Source organism: Panthera onca, chromosome B4, assembly GCF_046562875.1.
Source record: "Panthera onca isolate mPanOnc1 chromosome B4, mPanOnc1 haplotype 2, whole genome shotgun sequence".
NCBI classification, from domain to species: Eukaryota; Metazoa; Chordata; class Mammalia; order Carnivora; family Felidae; genus Panthera; species Panthera onca.
Window position 1 is genome coordinate 135,238,502 of NC_138345.1, and position 22,668 is coordinate 135,261,169.

Genomic DNA, 22,668 nt, shown 5'->3' on the forward strand with positions numbered 1-22,668 from the left:
CAGAAAACCTCCACCCATTTTCTTGCAGCACCTTTATACTTTCATGATTTATATTTAAATCCTTGACCCACCGGCATTTTGTTTGGTATAAAGAGTAAAGAAGGAATTCTACTTTACTGTAATATTTTACCCAAAATGCTAGACGCTTGTCCCAACTCATCCACTGTTCCCCAGAATGCAAAGCGTTCCCGTCCTGGTTCACTGACAGGTCTACTCCTAAGACCAGTCAAATCAAAAACCGGCGTCCTAAAATCTGCCGTTTGCTGCAATCTCAGACACTCCCCCCCTGACACCTGCACTTCAGTGCAAACGAAGTGACTTTTCCTCACAGCAAGCTCCCTGCCCCACTCACAGAGACCTGAGTGACCACTCTCCCAGGACTCTCTTCTTGATAAGTATCAGTCACCCTCTCCAACCCTCCAGCAAAACCCTCGCCAGGAAGTTTCTCGAGTAAGCATCTCAGTCATCAAGCTGGTGGAGTGTTTGGTCTTGGCTACTTCACGAAGTTCTCTCAAGTTCCCCAAAGCAGCTCCGGGCTCGGCGTATGCGAGCCAGCCCTTCTGGCCACGCTCCAGGGTGCCCACGTAGCTGTCAAATGTCGCCTTGTTAATTTGCTCAAGCCTTCCGGCTAACAAAAGATGCTCAGTCTTAAACCAGAAAAGTTGACATCTTGATCCTTGTTATTCCTATCACATAAGTGATGTTTTTAAATGCAAGCAACTGACAGAAGTACAGGTACAATAAATACGATCCTATGATAAAGTCACCAAAGGTAAATCATTAGATAGCAACTATTCATAGAATCGGTTTTTTTTTTTTTTTTTTAATTTTTTTTCAACGTTTTTTATTTATTTTTGGGACAGAGAGAGACAGAGCATGAATGGGGGAGGGGCAGAGAGAGAGGGAGACACAGAATCGGAAACAGGCTCCAGGCTCCGAGCCATCAGCCCAGAGCCTGACGCGGGGCTCGAACTCACGGACCGTGAGATCGTGACCTGGCTGAAGTCGGACGCTTAACCGACTGCGCCACCCAGGCGCCCCTAGAATCGGTTTTAAAATGGAAATCTTGTTTTCTGACCGTAGAAGTAACAGAGACACATGACAAAAGTTTGGTCACATCAAAACTGTATCAAGTTGAAAGTAAAAGTAATTCATTCGGTAATTTTATTCTCTGGTTAACAATTTGCTATGTACCTTCCAGAATGTTTTCTGTGTGTATATGTTTTTGCTTCAGTGTTTTACAAAAATGAGATCATATTTCCGGTTGGGTAATATCTTTCCCCCCGACTATATAATGTACCATGGGCATCTTTCCCTCATTAAATACAAGGACCTTATTTTCTCTTTCCTTTTTTTTTAAAAAAGATTTTATTTTTAGCAGCACCTGGGTGGCTCAGTCAGTAGAGCCACCGACTTTGGCTCGGGTCATGATCTCACGGCTCACGGGTTCGAGCCCCGCGTCGGGCTCTGTGCCGACAGCTCGGAGCCTGGAGCTCGCTTCGGATTCTGTGTCTCCCCCTCTCTCTGCCCCTAACCTGCTCACATTCTGTGTCTCTCTCAAAAATAAATAAACATTAAAAAAAATTTTTTTTTTAAAGATAAAAAATGATTTTATTTTTAACTAACGTCTACACCCAACGTGGGGCTCAAACTCACAACCCTGAGATCAAAAGTCACGTGCTCCACCAACTAAGCCAGCCGGGTGCCCCACAGGATCTTATTTTCTAATAGTTTCATAGCCATTGAACCAAAGGATAACATCACACGACAATTCTGAAGACTACCTTCATTATTAGCTGGAGTGGTCTCCACATTCCTTGGTGACGAAGAAGATGCTTCTGGCTGTGCTGATGTCCAGCCTGTGCCACTCACCTGAAGGTGAGAAAATTCACCAGTCAGCAAAGCAAGAAAAGAAAAAAAAAAAAAATCAAAGCTAATAATGGAATGGTCACCTTCCAAGTACCTGGGTTGGCGGCAAGGAAAGATAATATTAAGACATGTCTATTCTTTTTTCTTTTATTTATTTATTTATTTTTTTATTTTATTTTATTTTTTTTTATATTTATTTATTTTTGAGACAGAGAGAGACAGAGCATGAATGGGGGAGGGTCAGAGAGAGGGAGACACAGAATCCGAAACAGGCTCCAGGCTCTGAGCTGTCAGCACAGAGCCCGACACGGGGCTCGAACTCACAAACTGTGAGATCATGACCTGAGCCGAAGTCAGCCGCTTAACCGACTGAGCCACCCAGGCGCCCCTCTTTTTTCTTTTTTTTAATTGAAGTATAATTAACGTACAGTATCACATTAGTTTCAGATATACAATATAAAGATTCAACAACTCCATACATTACTCAGGGTTCATCAAGATAAGTGTGCTCTTTGTCCCTCTTTACCTATTTCAACCCTTCCCCCACCCCCCCACCCATGCTTCCTTCTGGCAACCACCAGTCTGTTCTCTGTATTTAAGAGTCTGTTGTTTTATGTGTCTCTTTGGTTGGCTTCTTAAATTCCACATGTGAGTGAAATTACATCGGATTTGTCTTTCTCTGTCTGATTTATTTCACTTAGCATTATAGCCTTTAGGTCCGTCCATGTTGTTGCAAATGGCAAGAGCTCATTCTTTTTCGTGGCTGAGTAATATTCCTCTGTGTGTGTGTGTGTGTGTGTGTGTGTGTGTGAGAGAGAGAGAGAGAGAGAGAGAGAGAGAGAGAGAGAGAGAGAGATCTTCTTTATCTATTCATCTATGGTGGACATTTGGGCTGCTTCCAGAGTTTGGCTATTGTAAATAATACTGCAATAAACAGGGATATAGATCTTTTTGAATTAGTGTTTTCATTTTCTTGGGTAAATAGCCAGCAGTGGCATTACTGGATCATATGGTAATTCTATTTTAAATTTTTTCAGGAACTTCCATTCTGCTTTCCACAGTGGCTGCACCGATTTGCGTTCCCACCCATGGTACGCGAGGGTTCTTTTCTCCTCACGTCCCGTCCAACACTTGTTATTTCTTGTGCTTTTGATGTTAGCCATTCTGACAGGTGTAAGGTGATCGCTCACCGTGGTTTTGATTTGTGTTTCCCTGATGATGAGTCATGTGGAGCATCTTTTCCTGTGTGTTTGCCATCTGGATGTCTTCTTTGGGAAAATGCTTATTCAGGCCCTCTGCCCATTTTTTAAAAAAAAAAAATTTAATGTTTATTTTTGACAGAGAGGGAGAGAGAGAGAGAGACAGAGCATGAGCAGGGAAGGGGCAGAGAGGGAGGGAGACACAGAATCCGAAGCAGGCTCCAGGCTCCGAGCTGTCAGCACAGAGCCCGACATGGGGATCGAACTCACGAACTGCGAGATCATGACCTGAGCCGAAGTCGGACGTTCAACCGACTGAGCCACCCAGGCGCCCCTGAAAGCAGCATCTTAATGGTCCCTTCTCGTTATTCGTGGTAGTTATGTTTTTTTTTTTAAATTTTTTTTTTGTTTTTGAGACAGAGAGAGACAGAGCATGAGTGGGGGAGGGACAGAGAGAGGGAGACACAGAATCTGAAGCAGGTTCCAAGCTCTGAGCTGTCAGCCCAGAGCTCAATGCAGAGCTCAAACTCACAGACCGCAAGAGCATGACCTGAGCCGAAGCCGGACACTCGACCGACTGAGCCATCCAGGCGCCCCTCCTGGGCCCATTTTTTAATCAGATTATTTATTGTTTTCAGTGTTGAGTTGTACAAGTTCTTTACGTATTTTGGACATTAACCCGTTATCAGACATATCATTTGCAAATATGTTCTCCCATTCGGTAGGTTGCCTTGTCCTTTTCTTGATGGTTTCCTTCGCGACACGGAAGCTTTTTATTTTGGTGTCGTCCCAAGAGTTTGACTTTGCTTCTGTTCCCCTTGCCTGAGGACGCATAGCTAGAAAAAGGCTTCCATGGCGGATGTCACAGAAATTACTGCCTATGTTTTCTTTTAGGAATTTAATGGTTTCAGGTCTTACATTTAGGTCTTTAATGTATTTTGAGTTGTTTCTTTTTGTGGACGGTGTAAGAAAGAGGCCCAGTTGCACTCTTTCGCACGTCGCTGTCCAGTCTTCCCATCACCGTTTGTTGAAGAGACTTTTTCCTCATCGTAGAGTCTTACCTCTTTTGTTGTAGATTAACTGACCATGTGAGTGTGGGGTTCTTTCTGGCTTCTCTATTCTTTCCATCGAACTGTGTGTCTATTTTTGCACCGACATCATACTGTTTTGATTACTACAGCTTTCTGGTGTATCTCGAAATCTGAGATTGTGATGCCTCCAGCTCTGTCTTTCTTTGTCAAGATTACTTTGGCTATTCAAGGTCTTTTGTGGTTCCACACAGATTTTAGGATTTTTTTGTTTCAGTTCCTTGAAAAATGGTGTCGAAAACACGTATATTCTTAAGTCTCTGTTTTAACGCTCCAATTCCTTATTTTTCCTCCACCAGATTTTTATTTTGTGATAACTTCAGACTTGAAAAAAGGCTGCAAAGATAGTAGAGTTTCCATATACACTTCACCCACCTTCTCTGATGGTAAAGTACCCACGGCACGTCTGCCAAAACTAAGAATTATCACGGAGGGATCAATGATTTAGCTATCGTTATTAGCTAAACTCCAGACTTTATTCAGATTTCACCACTTTCCCACCCCCGTCTCTTTTCTGTTCCAGGATCCGTTCCAGGCTCCCATGCTGCATCGGTCGTGTCTCCTGAGTCTCCTCCGGTTTGTCACGGCTGCTCAGTCTTTCCTGGTTTTCCACGACCTTCGAGCTTCTGAAGGGTAGTGATCGGCTAGTTTGTAGAATATCCCTCAGTTCGGGTGTGTCCGATGTTTTCTCGTGCTTAGCCTCGTTTGGGGGAAGAATGAGACAGGGCTGAGGTACCCTTCTCACTGCCACACGTCAGCTTCCCTGAACGTGGGCGATGCGGACCCTGATCCCTTGGTTAAGGTGGTGACTGTCAGGCTTTTCTCTGATAAAGTCACTGTTTTCCGCTTCCCATTCCCTAGTTTTGGGAACAAGTCACCAAGTTTGGCCTGCACTCAAGGGGAGAGGGGGTGAAGCTCCATCTGTGGAGGGGCAGACTATCTACAGATATGACTGAATTTTTCTCTAAGAAAAATCATCCCTTCTCTCCACTTATTTATCCAATCATCTCATCATTATTAGTGGGGACTCGTGGATATTCGTTTCATTCTTTGGATTATAATCCGAACTGTCATTATTTATTTTGTTGCTTGAATGATTCCAGTTTTGACCACTGGGACCTCTTTCCGGTTGGTTCCCGAGTCCTTCAGACATGCCCTCCCCTATCTGCCACCCGCTCCGTCCGCTTACTTTCCGACACTCCAGGGCACTCCGGGCTCCCCAGTGGCCCGGGCCCTAGAATCGGCCGTTTCTCTGAAGGTAGCCCCGGGTCCTCCTGGCAATTAGAAACCAAGATGTGGGTGCTGGGTGTGCTTGTGTACCGGAGCGTCCCTGTCTCTGGGCCCCTTGGTGGACAGAGGCGGGTGATACACATGTGTCTGTCTCTGCTGACCCATGTGTATACACTACCTGTCATCGTGCTCCACTGTGTGTGTGCGTGCGTGAGTGTGCGTACAGAGACACGCTGAAACAAATGTGAGTTCACGTTAATGCTAATTCCACACGAATTCCCACACTAGGCACCAAACTGTTGTCTCCTCCTTCCAGCCTGTCACTTCTATTCCTAACACTTCTCGGCTACTAGTCCTGGACGTTCTAGATCTCGTTCTATATTAAACAAGAGGCACAGATCATGACAGAACACCTTATCTTTTCTTTTGTTTTCTGTTCTCTTCTTTTTTGAGAATTGTTTCTGGTAACTGTTAACTACGTCAATGAACGTGTATGTGCACATCATGATAACAACAACAAAAAAAATCAAGGCTTAGCAATTTATACACCTTTCCACATTTTTACTTGGAAGTTGGTTACAGAACGGGTTAAGCAAACAATGCTCCCTCCCCAGTGGGGCTGGGAAGAGGCAGGGCAGTGAACAGACATCTGAGGCTCTGAGCCAGGGGTCCACCTACGTTTCCTCACGGGACCGCGCCGTAAATATTTTAGGCTTTGGAGGCCTCACGTTCCCTGACCTGAGAGATCTGGGGATTGTTCTTGGCTCCTGTCGGACCACAACGACAAAGATCATTATTCCGATAGCATTTACTGACGGTTCACCCTGTGCCAGCTCCTAACTCCTTGCATCTGTACTGACTTCATTCTTACAACAGCCTTGAGATACGGTATGCTCTATGGGCACGACTAAACACAGACAATGAGGTTCGAACCCCTCTTAAAATTTGGTTAAAAAGAAAAAACCTGTCTTCGTTCTTGGTCAGTTCCATAGCTGTGACCTGAATCATGGCAGACCACCATGGAGCCTGGGCATGGGCCTGTAACTAACTTCTGGCCACTAGGATACGAATGGAAGTGATGTGCACTGCCTCCAGATTGTTTTAGTAAAAGGAGGGGGCACACGCTTCCCGAGATGCTTGCCCCCTTCCCATTGCTGCGAAAGGTCATGAGCTGGGGCAGACACTTTGGACTGTGAGATAGAAGCCAGTACGTGGAGAAGAGCAAAATAAATCCCTCGGTCAGTCCTGGACAGGCGACTTCCGAACTGCTCATGGAAATTCATTTCTATCTTGTGTGAAGTGACTTATTTCGGGGTTGTTTATCACAGCGGCTTAGCTTGGATCCTAAGTGAAACGTTTCAATATATGCCCTTTATAACTGTAAGAGTAAGCATACTTTAAAATCATATAAAGCAGACTACATACCTCAGGAGAAGCATGAGAGGCAAAGAAATCTTCCTCTTTTGGTGGAGAGGACACAGGCGGAACCACACAGCTATCAAGCCACAGCTAGAGCAAAAACAGAAAGTGCGTGCTGAGTCCTTCACCTGGCTTTAAAAGTTTTTCTTTAATACTCTCACTCCCTTTCCAGAGACCTGTTTGCTAATGATTGGTGCTTCCCATTATTATGCAATCAGTTAACAGGCCTACACGGGGCCCCTGAGCACATTTTAGTTATGTATCAACCCAGTAGCTTTTGCTTCCAAGCCTTGAGGATGTCAAGGACCAGATTCACAAGCCGTTTCTGAAAAGGAAAGACGGAGGGCTTAATATCCAAGTGCAGGCTCTAGAGTATCACCAATCCTCATTTTTAGTGGATTCCATATTTGCAAATTCACCTACCTGCCACAATTTATCTGTAACCCCCAAGTCAGGACTTAAGACACTTCTGCGGTCCTTCATAGACATGTGTGGATCAGTAAAGAAGGCAGGTCACCCCAAGGTGCACGTTCCCAGCTGAGGCTGAACAAGGTGACGCTCTGTCTCCTTGTTTCAGCTCTCAAACTGTAAGTAAGTGTCCTTTTTTGTGGTCGATTTAGCGACACATTTTTCACATTGTTGTGCTTTGTTGGTGATTTCATTGGTTAAAATGGCCCCCAAGCCCAGTGCCGAAGTCCTACCTTGTGTTCCTAAGCACAGGAAGGCTGTGATGTGCCTTATAGAGAAAACACAGAATGAGGTAAGCCCCACCCCCCGCCCCCGGGCATGAGTTACAGTGCTGTGGACAGTGAGTTCAATGTTAATGAGTCAATAATTCTATATTAATGATATATTAAATATTATATCTATATAATATAGATATCTATAGATATATCTATAGATATCTATATTATATAGATATATATCAATATACTATTAATTATTATATATTTAATTGCATATTAATAATATATTCAGCCTGGCTGGCTCGGCCTGCTTAAGCGTCCTACTCTTGATTTCGGCTCGGGTCATGATCTCAAGGTTCGTGGGTTCGAGCCCTGCATCGAGCTCTGTGCTGACAGTGCGGAGCCTGCTTGGGATTTTCTCTCTCTCTCTCTGCCCCTCCTACTCCCTCTCTCTCTCAGAATAAATAAACTTAATTTTTTTTAATTTAAAAATTTAGTAATATATTCAATAAGGTGTCCTTAAATAGTATCACATGTAAAATAAGGTTATGTACTGATCAGCTGATGGGAATGTTGTGACCAGACACTCACAGGAACCTAGCCCTCTATCTCTCCTAGGAGTGATGTTTCCACATTTACTAATTCAGTGCATCACTTCCATGAACCTCAAGAATCAACTACACATGGTTTCCTTGCAAGAGAATCCAGCTAGAAGGTTTTACTGTTTGGGATAGGTAACACCACTTAAAAAAAATTTTTTTTTTTTTTTTTACTGCTTTTATTTATTTATGAGAGAGACAGAGAGACAGAGTACGAGTGGGGGAGGGGCACAGAGAGAGAGAGAGAGAGAGAGAGAGAGAGAGAGACACACACACACAGAATCTGAAGCAGGCTCCAGGCCCTGAGATGTCAACTCAGAGCCCAATATGGGGCTTGAACCCATGAACCGCGAGATCATGACCAGAGCTGAAGTCGGACACTTAACCAACTGAGCCACCCAGGTGCCCCTAAATTCTCTTTTTTACATTTTTATTCACTTTTGAGAGACAGACAGAGACAGAGTACAAGCGGGGGAGGGGCAGAGAGAGAGGAAGACTCAGAATCCGAAGCGGGCTCCAGGCTCCGAGCCGTCAGCACAGAGCCCGACGCGAGACGCGAACCCACGAACTGTCAGATCATGACCTGAGCCGAAGTCGGACGCTCAAATGACTGAGCCACCCAGGAGCCCCCAAAACCACTTTTTGTACCGAAACGAATGTTCATCTGCCGGAGGCGATCCAACCCACCCGTGACTTACATCAGTGCCATGCTTCCGCGTTGCCTGGGAGGCCAGCGACTTGATTCTCTCCCGATAGAGCTGAGCAGCGCGACTGTTGTACTTGGCATTGGTGTCATTGGTGGCACAGCCGTGTTGATGGAAAAAGGAAGACTACAGAGGAAAATGCGTGAATTAATAGCAATGCGGCATTAAATGTCACCTGTGACTGAAAACATTACTTCATGTTATGAAGGAGTTTTTGGATAATACTAGTGGAAACAAAAGTAATTAAACCACATAATTTACAAAAAGAGTTCGTACTACCTAATTTAAAGTCAACTCCTCCTTGTAAAAGGGAATGCTTTCCACGCATTCAACATTGGTATTTTTGTGTAACCGGGCATGAGACTCGGTACAAAATGACAAAGCTGTGGCCCTTCATTTCTCCATCAACCCACTTTGGTCATTCTGAATTATTCTGTCATTTGGGGGGACGCTTTCCACTCTGGACTACTTTTAGCTCATGAGAAATTCATTTCAGTTTGAATTCCTCTAACTTGGAATTTCTGACAAATTGGTTAACAGGGGCCACGCCAACCATCACCTTGTCTAGTGCTGTTTCTTCGTGAACAGAAACCACAGCATAAGCACGAGATAAGATAAATATTTCAACAGTTAGAGGAAACTGTTTCCAACCACCTCATAAGGGTCGGAATTCATATCTCAATGAAAGCAGGCATTCTAGAAACCTGTATGAGCAATCCTTGTATTGACCCAACTGGATTCATCAGATATACTGGGTTTGTAAATGAAGTTTAACATATTTGAGGCTCCTTATTTAGGTTTGTAAGGGAGGGTAAAGAGATCCGCTCTTTTAAAACTGTAAGTTAGGGTTGATGGGGGGTGGGAGGGAGGGCAGGGTGGGAGGGAGGGCAGGGTGGGTGATGGGTATTGAGGAGGGCACTTTTTGGGATGAGCACTGGGTGTTGTATGGAAACCAATTTGACAGTAAATTTCATATATTAAAAAATAAAAAAAAAAAAAATAAATGCAAATGCCAGTAGGGCAAGGTTGCCAGAAAAAATATAAAAAAAAAAAAAAAAAAAAAAAAAAAAAACTGTAAGTTAATTGGACACTTAAGAAGTTATGTTTTACGCAGAAGTTACTAAGAAAGGGGATCTCCTTTGTCTTGTTCGGTACTGTATCTCAGCACCCAGCCCAGAGTTTTGTGTTTACGAGGCATTTAAAAGATTTGGGGATAAACAAGTTACCAGGGCCATCCGCTCCCAGGCCCGTCTCGTCCTGGCTACTCAATAGGGCCTCCCAAACTCATACATGCAAATACCCAACCTCCCTCCCGGCTTATAGCGAGAAGGGAGACAGCAGGTCTGTGATGAACTTACTGCGTGAGCATTTCCTCCAACTTGCATGCATCGCAGCTGAAACCAAGACCAGTTCGAGTCCAGCTCAGTAGATCTAAATGGGGAGAATGTTCTCAAACGTTAACACGTTCTTCCCCCAGAACGGAGCCACCAAAGTTTTGGGAAGCAAGAGTTCCCTTGATTTTCAGCATCCTGAAGCCTTCTAGGTCTGTGTTAACAGTGACAGGGGATGTGCTGGGCCTGCAGAGCCTGTGATAGTGATGCAAACAGCTCCCGGCCCCTCTCATCCTTCCTGGCAGCCATGTTTCCGATGGCCCAGCCACACGCTCCCCGCCACGCGTGACCACAGGTGGGCCGCCCCAGGCCAGGAGCGCTTCCGCTGCAGCAGACAGCGCCTCATCTGGGGCTCAGGGACAAGACGAGCTTCCCGGGCCGTTGGAACAACTGTGACTCCTCGCCTCCCATTCTCAGTGGCTTATGATCTAAAAATCGGTAACGTCTCTCTGCTCAAAACAGATGTGCTCTTCTGATTTTTCAGATCAGCTACGCATTTGTCCAGTCCGACCTCTAACGGGAGCCTCGGGGACGCTCACAGTCTCATCAGCAAGCAGAAGGGACCTAACCGACACCACCGCCATCAGGGAAGGGAGAAAACTCAGGATTTAGTGCTCCTGACGCGAAAGCTGGAAGGGCCTTCTCCCCTACCACACCTCGTGCTTTACTTCTCTGCAACCTGAGACCAAATCCAGGCAAGGTAAAGGCAATAACCGTATTTCCCAACAATAACAATTCGCCGAGCGATCACTGTAAAGCAAGGTGTGATATTCCAACAATGTTAGAAGCCTTTGCGTTAAATCCATAGGTAAGAGCAAAAAGCAAGGCTGTCCCATATGCAACAGCTTGTCCCCCACTAACTGTAAAGGAATGTGGACGTTTCTGAATGGGTGTAGGTAGAGTACCTTTACAAAATAGGAAGGTAAAAAGAAAAGACGCCTCTTTTCCTTTTATACTGCCCTCCCGTTTGCCAATTTCTATGCCTGTTTGTATTGCTTATTAGCCTTTGTAAACGTTAGAATGTTATTTTGAAGCCAATAGCTACCCTAAAATAATAACACTAATACATATCATTACTTGCACCTGTAACAAATCCACTTCGTGTCAATACATAAAAAGCAAAATTTAATCTACCCTTTATAAGCAGCAGGTTTCCCAAAGACAAAAATAAAATCTTTTAGAATTTGATGACCAGGCAATGTGACTACATGATATACCTTGTTCTGAAATCCTTTTTCTGATGGATCTTAGCCACATGTTCACGACTCTGCATCAGACGGAGTCAGGGACCACCCCCATCCCACGCTGTCAGAGCATGGCAGTTAACAGCACAGCCTCTGGAGACAGACTGAGACAGAACAAAGCTCAACTCTGCCATGGCTAGCTGGATGACCTCGGAGAAGTTACTTAGCTTCTCTGTGCCCGCTTTCCTCATGTGCAAAGCAGTGATAATTATAGTATCATCTGTCTCACTCTTGTAGAAACCAAACAAGCTAATATCTGGAAAGTGCCTGGCTCACGGTAAATCCCACACGGCTAAAATTCTCACCATCGCCATCACCATGGTCATGTTAACCCTGTCACGCTGTGTCAGGTCAGAAGCAGCGAGCTCCAGAGGACAGGAATGTCCCACGTTTTTCTGCCACACTCCTACAACAGGCACATAACAGGTACCTGAATTTGGGCTGACTTAATTAGGTCCTAAAACTGAGGCTGCAAGTACTTGGATTTGCTAATCAGCCTCAACTTTTGGTCTTAAACTATCTTAAAAAACAAAAACAAAAACAAAAAACAGGGCGGTTCCGCCATTTAAGGGTCCAACTTCAGCTCAGGTCGTGATCTCACGGTTCGGTTCGTGAGTTTGAGTCCCAACTGGGCTCTGTGCTGACAGTGTGGAGCCTATTTCAGATCCTCTGTCTCCCTCTTTCTCGGCCCCTCTCTGGCTCGTGCTCGCTCGCTCTCTCTCTCTCTTTCTCCAAATATTACTCTATATATTCCTTAGAAAAAAAGATTAAAACGAATTGTTCCTGAACTGGATTGTGGAGCCTGAAACTAGTCAACCTTTAGAGGAAACTTAATTGCTCACGAGTGCCCATTCCTACACGAGGAGCTGACTTCACTGTAGGTGATTTCTTCCCTCCAATATAGATTGAGAGACACGAAAGGTAATTGACAGTCTGTGACAGTGCTAAGAAAAAAGTAAAGCAGAGGCAGTAAGAAAAATGGAAGAATCAGTGACACTTTAACAAAGTGGCTCCTGTTAACAGCCAAGTCAATGAGAAAAGAGGTTTCCCACAACCTCTATAATCCTTACATGAGTCCAGTATAACCTCCCCAAAACTGCATGAATTAGCTTCCCTAGTGGCTGCCAGGTCAGTAAGCAGCACATTTAAATAGATTTTAGAAATCAGAAGGAATCTCACCAAATAAACATGACAAAGTTATCATGTAATCAAAAATTTTAAATGGAATTTCATCCATCCAGCACCGTTAATCTAGACTTTGGCTCACAGACAAGCCCGGGAACAGCTTCAGGAGCCGCCTGTTTCTAACTGGCTTGGCTGCTTGATTGAAGGCCACGCAAGGCGTTGCCTTCCTACACGAACATCACAAACGTTTCTCCTCCGGCATCCGCTGGGCGGGCACACACATGACTCAGACCTGATCGCTGGCGGCATCCGCTGGGGACTCACCATGTGCCAGGCTTTATGTGGGTTCATCCGCTTTCTTCTCCCAAAGCCTCTACGGTGACTCCCCAGCTTCTCATCCCCACGTTCAAGGGAAGGAAACAGAGACACCGAGAGGGAAGCAGCACACCCAGAAACAGTCGGGGTGGTGCTGGGCTTCAGCCCCCAGCAGCCAGGCACAGTGCCCTCTCTCCTCATGCCTACCCAGCACCGCCTGGCCAATGTCTGTGGGCACCTTCTGCGCCCGGGGCCCAGGTCGGCCTTCCTGCGTTTGCCCCTCAAGGCCTCAGCAGTTAAGTACAGGCTCTTGGCCTGGCAGTCAAGATCCTCCACAATGTCCCCCAAATCTTCCCCTTGAAATCCTATGTCTCTTCATTTTCCTCTGCCTAGACAAATTAGCTACTAGGGGCCCCCCGGGTGGCTCAGTCAGTTAAACATGCGACTCTTGGTTTCAGCTCAGGTCATGATCTCCAGGCTCGTGAGTTCAAGCCCTGCATCAGGCTCTGTGCTGACAACAAGGAACCTGCTTGGGATTCTCTCTCTCCCTCTCTCTAGTCCTCCTGCGCTCTCTCTCTCTCACAATAAATAAATTTTAAAAATTTTTTTAAAAAATAAATAAAAAAATTTTTTTAAAAAGTGGTTACTTGGGGCGCCTGGTGGCTCAGTCGGTTGGGCGTCTGACTTCAGCTCAGGTCATGATCTCGCGGTCCGTGAGTTCGAGCCCCGCATCAGGCTCTGTGCTGACAGCTGAGAGCCTGGAGCCTGTTTCAGATTCTGTTGTCTCCCTCTCTCTCTGACCTTCCCCCGTTCATGCTCTGTCTCTCTCTGTCTCAAAAATGAATAAATGGGGGCGCCTGGGTGGCGCAGTCGGTTAAGCCTCCGACTTCAGCCAGGTCACGATCTCGCGGTCCGTGAGTTCGAGCCCCGCGTCGGGCTCTGGGCTGATGGCTCAGAGCCTGGAGCCTGTTTCCGATTCTGTGTCTCCCTCTCTCTCTGCCCCTCCCCCTTTCATGCTCTGTCTCTCTCTGTCCCAAAAATAAAAAAAAAAATAAAAAACATTGAAAAAAAAAATTTAAAAAAAAAAAAAAAATGAATAAATGTTTAAAAAAAAAAATAGTTACTAAACAGTTCACTTTTTCCAGCCTCTATACTTTTTAAAAATATTTATTTATTTATTTATTATTTATTTATTTATTTAAAAATAAAGTAAACTTATTTAAAAATAAATAAAAATTTATTAAAAAAAAAAAGTAGTTACTAAACAGTTCACTTTTTCCAGCCTCTATACTTTTTAAAAATATTTATTTATTTATTTATTTATTTATTTATTTATTATTTATTTATTTATTTAGAGAGAGAGCATGCGCGCATGCGTAAGCCAGGGAGGGGCGGGGGGGGGGGGGCCGGGGGCGGGGAGAGAATCCAAGCAGGGTTTGGATGCTGGGTTTGATCTCACAGCCCTGAGATCATGACCTGAGCCAATATCAAGAGTCAGTAGCTCAACCAACTGAGCCACCCAGGCGCCCCCTACCTTTTCTCAAAGCCTGACTGCCGACCTCCTTTCCCCTGCCTTGTTTCCATGATCAAAATCTCACCAAAACTTCGAAATTCATTGCAAATGTTACCACCTCGTGGTCAACCTGGACTGACTTCCCACCCGGAAGTAGATGCAGTGCTGTTTTCATGTCCTATGGGGCACTTTACAGTCTATCTTTTTGTTTCTTTTTTTTTAAAATTTTACTTTTTTAGTGTTTATTTACTTTTGAAGGAGAGAGAAACAGAGTGTGAGCGGCGGACGGGCAGAGAGAGAGGGAGACACAGACTCCGTGGGGCTCGAACCCACAACCCGTGAGAGCCAGTTAAGCATCCTACTTCCACTCAGGTCACAGTCTCACGGGTTGAGATTGTGTAGGGGCCACCCAGGCCACCCAGTCTATCTTCTTATTCATGCTGTACTGAAGCCTGTCCCTACCCTCCTACTAGATTCCATTCACCTTTCACAAGCTCATGAAATACTTAACAGTGAACCTGAGAGGAAACAGAGCTGGAGGGAGAGGAGCACAGGGAGGCGCAGATGCCCCAGGAGCTGAGGCCCGGAGTTCAAGCCCCGGCAGGTGGTGGGCAGGGGCCAACACAGTTACATCCTCTGCAGTCAGCTCCAAGGCAGCTGGCCATTTCCGTGGATGCCTAACCCGCCCTTCCCTTTTTGGTTGGCAGAAGTTCATAGGTTTTTTCCTTTGTAAAATTGTTGACTTGAAATTCTACTTAAAAAAAAAAAACAAAAAAAACCCAAAAACCTCCATTTAAATAAACATTCCACCCATGCCAAAGTGTTCATCTGTTCGAGACTGGGAGGTGGGACTGTTGGGGGGGTGGGGCGGTGCGTGCATCTGGCAGGGGAAGAGGCTGTAGAGGGGCAAGGGATTCTAGAGGAAGGACTTTTCACTTACTTTATGAACTTTGGGACTGCTCGGATATTTTTTTTTTTTCCCAATGACCTAGTGTTTGTAATTTCTTCCCACCAAGAAAAAACTTTAATGAGCAAACCTCCGCCTCGTAAAAACAAAAACCCTGCTGAGTACTCTCACCTTCCTTGACTTCCTCTTGCCCAAATCCTAGACTGCTGCCCTCCGGTTGTATAGGACTTTTTGACAGTTGTTTCTGAATCATTTATAAACATTGCGATTCACAGTTCTATTTATCTGACTTTTAAAAGTCTAGTCATTAAACCTACAGCAGCCCAGACAGACCCTGCTGTCTAGCCTCATTATGATCTGGGTCAGTCCTCCCCTCACCAGGGAACACGTCAGAAGACCGCCTGATTGCCTGGAATGGTTTATACTGGAGGTGTGCTTTGCTGGAGAGGCAAAGGGAGGGCCGGATTACAAGGGCGGGACTTGGCACAGAGGAAGAGGGACAGAACACAGTGAAGACAGAAAGGAAGACCAATGGAGTCTAGACTTCATGAGCTCTGGGCAGAGCAGCTCACCTTATGGTAACCAGTAACAACCAATCCGGGGGGTTGGGGGGTGGGGGGGAGGTGGAGAGGAGGGAAGTACCCTAAAAAGAAACCTGCCCGGGCAAGTAAATCCCTCAACATTTAAAGAAAAGGACAAGAACAGGACAGTGTATTCAAAATATTCTGGGAGCAGCATCTAAGACAAAGAGACAAGAAATGGATAGATACTCTGAAACCAGGAAGAACACAAAAGAACTCCCTTTTCTAAGTAATTGCCTACGGAGTTATGTGGCTATAAATATTTAGCCCATCAGCCTCTACAAACTGATTTCCGGAAAAAAGAACTCACGAAAGTACATCAGAATGTTTTTTTTTTTAAGTGAATATATTTTTAAAAGAAAATTATATTATTTTTACTATGTAGTTTTTGTGCCATCATAGAAAATGTCTCATTGCAAATAATAATCGATTTATCTTATAGGAACCAATGTTCTTCATAGTAATAGTATTATATCGATATTCCTTAAGTCATAAGGAATGGAGGGGGGTTGCTGACGAGCAAGCCTCGCTCAGTTCCAAGTGCTGAGCCTGCCTGGGGATCCTTTTATTATTTCAGATTATTTTATTTCACACAAGGGCACTTCAGCCTCCCACCGGACTGTGGGGCTGTGTCCAAGGGGGCCACACGCAAAAGCCCCATCTAGGCTGCAACCAGACTGTCCAGAGTAGAAGATATGTACTCCCCAGAGCGAGCCAATGGCAGCCCACGTCTGCAGATTAAAAAAAAAAAAAAGACTTTCTTTTTACAAGCACTTGAAATTGCCACTCAAATTCCCAACACAATCATTCACTCAGGCTTCGTGAGGTCAGTGGCCCTGGGAGCCAGAGCTGTAGGCCTGTGCTATAACGAGCCTTCTCGTCTTTTTCAATCTTTATTTCTGAGAGAGAGAGAGAGAGAGAGACAGAGCATGAGTGGGGAGGGGCACAGAGAGAGGGAGACACAGAACCGGAAGCAGGCTCCAGGCTCCGAGCTGTCAGCACAGAGCTCGACGCGGGGCTCGAACTCACAACCAGGAGATCATGACCTGAGCCAAAGTCGGACGCTCAACCGACTGAGCCACCCAGGCGCCCTGCTTCTGGCCCTTTGTATCAGCTCTCCTCCCGACGACAGGCCCCCAGCACCCCAACCCCCTGCTCTCGCTGCGCTGCTGGTTATTAGAAGGTGATAAAGGGAAGGGAAGAGGGTCTCAGACCCTCCCTCCTGACTCCGTCTGCAGCACCACGGCCTCAGATCTCTGACACAGAGCTCTAAGGAACAGTCGCCGAACGGAAAATAAGCCATCTTCCAGGTTACCTAACTAAAGATTTCGATCCCCGCGACTCCTCGCCGGCCTCTCGTTCTACCTGACGGCAAAGCAGACGTAAAGCAGAAAAGGCGAAAAGAACCCCTCCCGCCCATGACGAAAACAGACTCACTCACCTGATAAAGCTCAAGTGGACCCCGAGTGACCTGTGTGACCCTGAGCAGTCGATGCAAAGGAACACCCCGTAGGTTATACTCGCCCAGCTGGGGTTCTTGGCCCCACAGTCAAAACACACCTGGAAGACAATTTCAAAACTCAGTTATTAATTCATCCCCATCAGCTAAATGAGCCATCTTACAGGCTCCGATACATGATCGAGCTTGAAAGCTGCTTAACGTTCACAATCTGAAACGGGTTAGTACAAAATATCTCACCTGTTATTTTTTTTTTTCAAAAACCTCAACATTTGGGGCGCCTGGGAGGCTCAGTTGGTGAAGCGTCCAACTCTTGGTTTTGGCTCAGGTCGCGATCTCACAGTTTCGTGAGTTCGAGCCTCGCGTCAGGCTCTGCGAGGAACCTGCTTGGGATTCTCTCTGTCCCCCTCTCTCTGCCACTCCCTGACTCACCCTATCACTGTCTCTCTCAAAATAAATAAGTCAACTAAAAAATTTTTTTAAAAAACCCTGAACTTTCAATTTCTTTATTATTACATTACAGATAATTAATTATGTATTAATTAGGCATCAGCAGGGCTCCCTAACAGTCACGCGAGTGAACACTAACCAGGGACGTCCCCCTGCTGGGAACACTCAAGGCCTTGTGGCCTCGTGGCCTTCCAGCCAGTGGCTCTCCACTGGCCCCCAGCCAGCTGAGGCGGAGGGGACGGGAGCCACCCTCACTTGCGCGGGGTGACCTGTGACCAGTAAGAAGGCAGAAGTTTCCGAGATTAGATAATAAAAGACGCTGTGGCTTCCTTTCTGTCTCTTGCCACCTCTCTCCCCTGGAGCACTGGCTCTGGGGGAGGCTAGCTGGCAGGTCTGGGGGACACTCGAGCGGCCCAGGGGAGAGGCTCAAAGTGGTGAGGGACGGACGCCCCGAGCGCAACGAGCCGGTGAGGAGCGGGGGCCGGCGGAGCACCTCAGGACCGAGCTTGAGAGTGGGGAACCCCAGCCTGGAGAGACGGCAGCCCCAGCAGACGGCCTGACGGCACCCTCATGAGAGAGCCAGGGCCCTCCTCCCTCAACATTGGCTGAGGTCAAACAGTCTTCGTCTGAGAGCGTCTGGCAACAGGAGCATAAAAACGACTTTAAAGTATCCAGAGTTTGTCACGAAATTTAATATTTACAATTAATTAAAGTCAGAACAACAGAAGGGCACGGGGCGCCTGGGTGGTTCAGTCGGTTGAGCGTCCAACTTCTGCTCAGGTCGTGATCTCACAGCTCATAAGTTCGAGCCCCACATCCGGCCCTGTGCTGACGGCTCAGAGCCTGGAGCCTGCTTCGGATTCTGTGTCTCCCTTTCTCTCTGCCCCTCCCCTGCTCATGCTGTCTCTCTCTGTCTCAAAAATAAAAATAAAAACATTTTTAAAAAATTAAAAAAAGAACAACAGAATGGCAAACACTCCACTAATAAGAGAACTTTTTTTTTTTTCTTCCAGAATAAGAGTCCCAGATTTTAAATACACTTGATAGACAGAGACGCCTATGGGAAGTTTGTCCCAACTACAGTCATCAAGAAAGATCTGGCTTCTGGCCTTCTGAGGGCAACGCGAGAGTGAAAACACGAGCGGATTTTCCAAAGGCCCTCAGCACGACAGGCTCACACGAAGTAGGGGGTTAGAGTGACAACTGACGTGGAAGGTGCCGGTCCGCTCCAGTGTTTACTGACTACCTGCTGTATGTCAGATACCATGGTAGGCGCTAAGGTATTTGGGAATGGATTCCACAAACACCTGCTGGGTCCCTGTCCCCTGCCAGGCCACCTGCTGGCTTTTCTGGAGCTCAGTGCGCAGTGAGAGGGTAGGACACAGAAATTAAGATGCCCCGTGGTAACAGCCAGTCAAGTAAGGAATCCCCTTCCGTGGGACCCCAAACAGTGTGACCAATTCTGCCAACGGCGCTGTCCCTCTGCAAGAGGCCACCCGTAGTCCCCCACTGACTCAACCAATAGTTGTGCACTTACTACCAAGTAAGGACCGGAAACATGGGAAGCAGACATCCGAAGGGGGTTCAGGAAGAGTCTGCCGCATGGAGCCCGCACATGCACCCACAGTCAGCAGGCAAGACAGTTAGTTATAGGCGGAATCTTAGTAAGCAAGGACAGGAGAGAAAAAGTTTCTAGACAGCACCCAAGAGGCAACTGGACTCTCAAGAACAGAATCTTAAGGCACAATAAGCAGCAACAGCCTGCGGAGGAGACGGCCCCTCGAGGGAGGTGACAAGGGAGACGGTGCACGGCCCAGAACGGGCAAGACTGAGAATCTTCCCGATGTGAGCTTGTCGCGTGGCTGGGGAGAGCGCAGACTGGCTTGTAACAGGCTGGTCTCAGCACCCTCGTGACCAGCAGCTAAGATGAGAAATTGCCAGAACATAGCTCCGTGAGGGCAGGCGTCCTATCTTGTGCACCTGAGCTGAGCACGGACCCTGGCACCAAGTAGGCACCTACTGAATGCAAACACAGGTTGTTGGACAGTCTGTAGGGGCGGTTGAGATCAGGTACTGCGGGGTGTGAGACCAGCAGGCAGTTAGCGATGCAAGTCTGGCTCTCACACGTGCTGGAGCAGGAGGCGGCTTTGAGAGCAGGATTGCACTTGGTTGTGATATGCGGTCCCACAGCAAAATTGAGATATGGTTTTCTTTTTCTTTTCCTTTCTTTTTTCCGTTTTTTTTTTTTAGTTTACTTATTTATTTCGGGAGAGAGAGAGAAAGAAAGAACGAGTGGGGGAAGGGCTGAGAGAGAGGGAGAGAGAATCTCAAGCAGGTCCCTCGCTGTCAGCACAGAGCCCAACTCGGGGCTCGATCTCACGAACCCCAACTGTGAGATCATGAGCTGAGTGGAAATCAAGAGTTGGACGCTCAACCGACTGAGCCACCCAGGCGCCCTGAGATCCGGTTTTCTAAGCAGAATATCACTTCTCGTGGTGATGGAAAGCAACTACCTCTAACAGTTGGCTTTGCCTACTGACGAGACTAACTACTAGAGAAGTAACAGCTAACGCTGTGTTTATTCCACATCAGGCATTGCTACTGGCCAACTGGACCATCATAACAACCCTACAAGAAGGCATTATTATCATCCCCATCGAGGCCAGCTTCTGGGCACACGTGTGACCTATACGGCTGCCCAGGGCCCCACGGCTGCTTAATGCTCTGCTGTCCCATCTTGAAATTCTCAACACTTTTAATTTTTTTGTTTTTATTTTAGAGAGAGAGCGTGCGCGCACGAGCAGGCAAGAGGGCGGAGGAAGAAAGAAAGGGAGAATCTTAAGCAGGCTCCACGCTCAGCATAGACCCCGACACAGGGGCTCGATCCCACAACCCTGGCATCATGACCTGAGCCAAAATCGAGCCGGACGCTCAACCGACTGAGCCACCCAGGGGCCCTGAAATTTCCAACGCTTTTTAAACAAGGGCCCTGCATTTTCATTTTGCACATTTCGTATTCTCCGCAAAGCACTTGGTGTGGGTTTTCACCCCCATTTTAGAGAAAACTAAGGAATTACGAAGTATCACAGCTGAGAAGCAGGATCTTGGGGACTCTACACCCCCAGCGGTCTGCCCCAGGGCTCACTCTTCACCCCTCACCACACTGCCCTCTCACAGGCCAGGCTGTCCTTTATCTGTCTTCCACCTGCCAGACTGGAAGCTTCCTGAGGGCAGGAGCCTGTCTCTGGATCCCTCAGTGTGCCCCACCACTCTGTGGACCGCAGCTGCCCAGCGGACACTTGTGGGCAGAACAACTCAAGCAATCGAGCAGTAAAACTCGAGCAGTAAAACACAGAGAGACCAGGAAGGACTTCTCAAACCAGAAAACAGACCCTTCTGAGTTAAAACCTTGATCCACGGTAAATATTCGTCACACATGAGCAGGAGACATCGGATAACGTATTCTTAAAGTAAACCACGTGGTTTCTTTTGAAGTACCTCTTCCGTCTGTATATCTTACAGCTCTCTCCGTTACAGCCCCTTCTTAAAAATGCTTACCGTTAGGGCGCCTGGGTGGCTCAGTCGGTGAAGCGTCTGACTTGGGCTCAGGTCACGATCTCGCGATTCGTGGGTTCGAGCCCCGCGTCGGGCTCTGTACTGACAGCTCAGAGCCTGGAGCCTGTTTCAGATTCTGTGTCTCCCTCTCTGTCTGACCCTCCCCTGCTCATGCTCTGTCTCTCTCTGTCTCAAAAATAAATAAAAACATTTAAAAAAAATTTAAAATAAAAGAAGCAGGTTTATAGGGGCACCTGGGCGACTTAGTAGGTTAAGCTCATAGCTGAGTAGGTTAAGTAAGTAGGCTCAGCTCATGAGTTCAGGGTTCATGGGTTCAAGCCCCGCATCGGGCTCTGCGCTGACAGCTCAGAGCCCGGAGCCTGTTTCAGATTCTGTGTCTCCCTCTCTCTCTGCCCCTCCCGCGCTCAGACTCTGTGTCTCTCTCTCTCAAAAATAAACATTAAAAAAAACATTTTTTTTTAAATGCTGACTGTTCCCCAACTCTTCCCCATCACTAAAACGAGTTTTCATCTTTGCTTACCTAATGGTTTCTTCCTAAGGATCAAGTGAAAAATTCTTCATCAAGAAAGGTAGCACAATGCTGCGGAACATTACCAGAAAATATTTTTGCTCCACGCTTTTATTAATCCTGTTACGGGACATAACGTTTTCCACAGGTGCGTGGGTTTGTGACAAAAACAGTAACAATAAACTAGCTGACACCAGTGGGGACCGGCACATGGAGGTCCTGTTCCAACTGCTTTTCTTGGGTTTTCTCATTTAATCCTTTGCAATAACCCTCTGGGTTAGAGCCTGCGCGTGTCTCCATTTTCCGCTGAGGAAAATGACGTACAACGTGGCCAAGGAACCTGCCCAAGGTGACATAGTTACCAATAAGCCCACACATATCCCTCAAAGGGTCCTAAAGACGATGAGCTCTTCCGTAAAAGAAGGCACCTTCCCTTCGATGAATTCAAAGAGAAGACACACTGTTTCGGAGATAGAGCAGACAAAAAGTGTAACTTCTACACTGCCAGGCGCAGACCCTAACCTTGTCTAGCTCTAGGGAAACCACTCTTTGTAATAACAGATGAATCTAAATTTGAAAATCAAGAAAACGGCCAAGAAACGGGCACTCGAGAATTCCCGGAGCCTTTCTCCTCCTCCGACTTCCCTACATTCATCAGACATCCCCCTCCAATAAGCCGTTTCCTTTCTCATCTTCTTAGTCTGTAAAAATACAGGCTCCCTTCCAAGGCTTAGGGCAAAGACGTCTTAATTTTGCGAAACTCGGGATCTTTCCATGCTGGGACGCCCCAGCTCACGACCATGAT

The 22,668-nt window shown here is 46.6% G+C and overlaps 1 protein-coding gene across 1 annotated transcript in view; it reads right to left on the bottom strand.

Annotated features, from left to right (window-relative positions):
- Positions 1-22,668, bottom strand: part of ARFGAP3 (ARF GTPase activating protein 3) — a 55,350-nt gene that overhangs the window by 31,488 nt on the left and 1,194 nt on the right. Inside the window, exons 2-6 of the mRNA XM_060656151.3 lie at positions 17,312-17,430; positions 10,153-10,225; positions 8,789-8,920; positions 6,812-6,895; positions 1,785-1,872 (exon numbers count right to left, since the gene is read on the bottom strand). Coding sequence (XP_060512134.2) covers positions 1,785-1,872; positions 6,812-6,895; positions 8,789-8,920; positions 10,153-10,225; positions 17,312-17,430 — 496 coding nt within the window. The remainder of the gene's footprint in view (positions 1-1,784; positions 1,873-6,811; positions 6,896-8,788; positions 8,921-10,152; positions 10,226-17,311; positions 17,431-22,668) is intronic.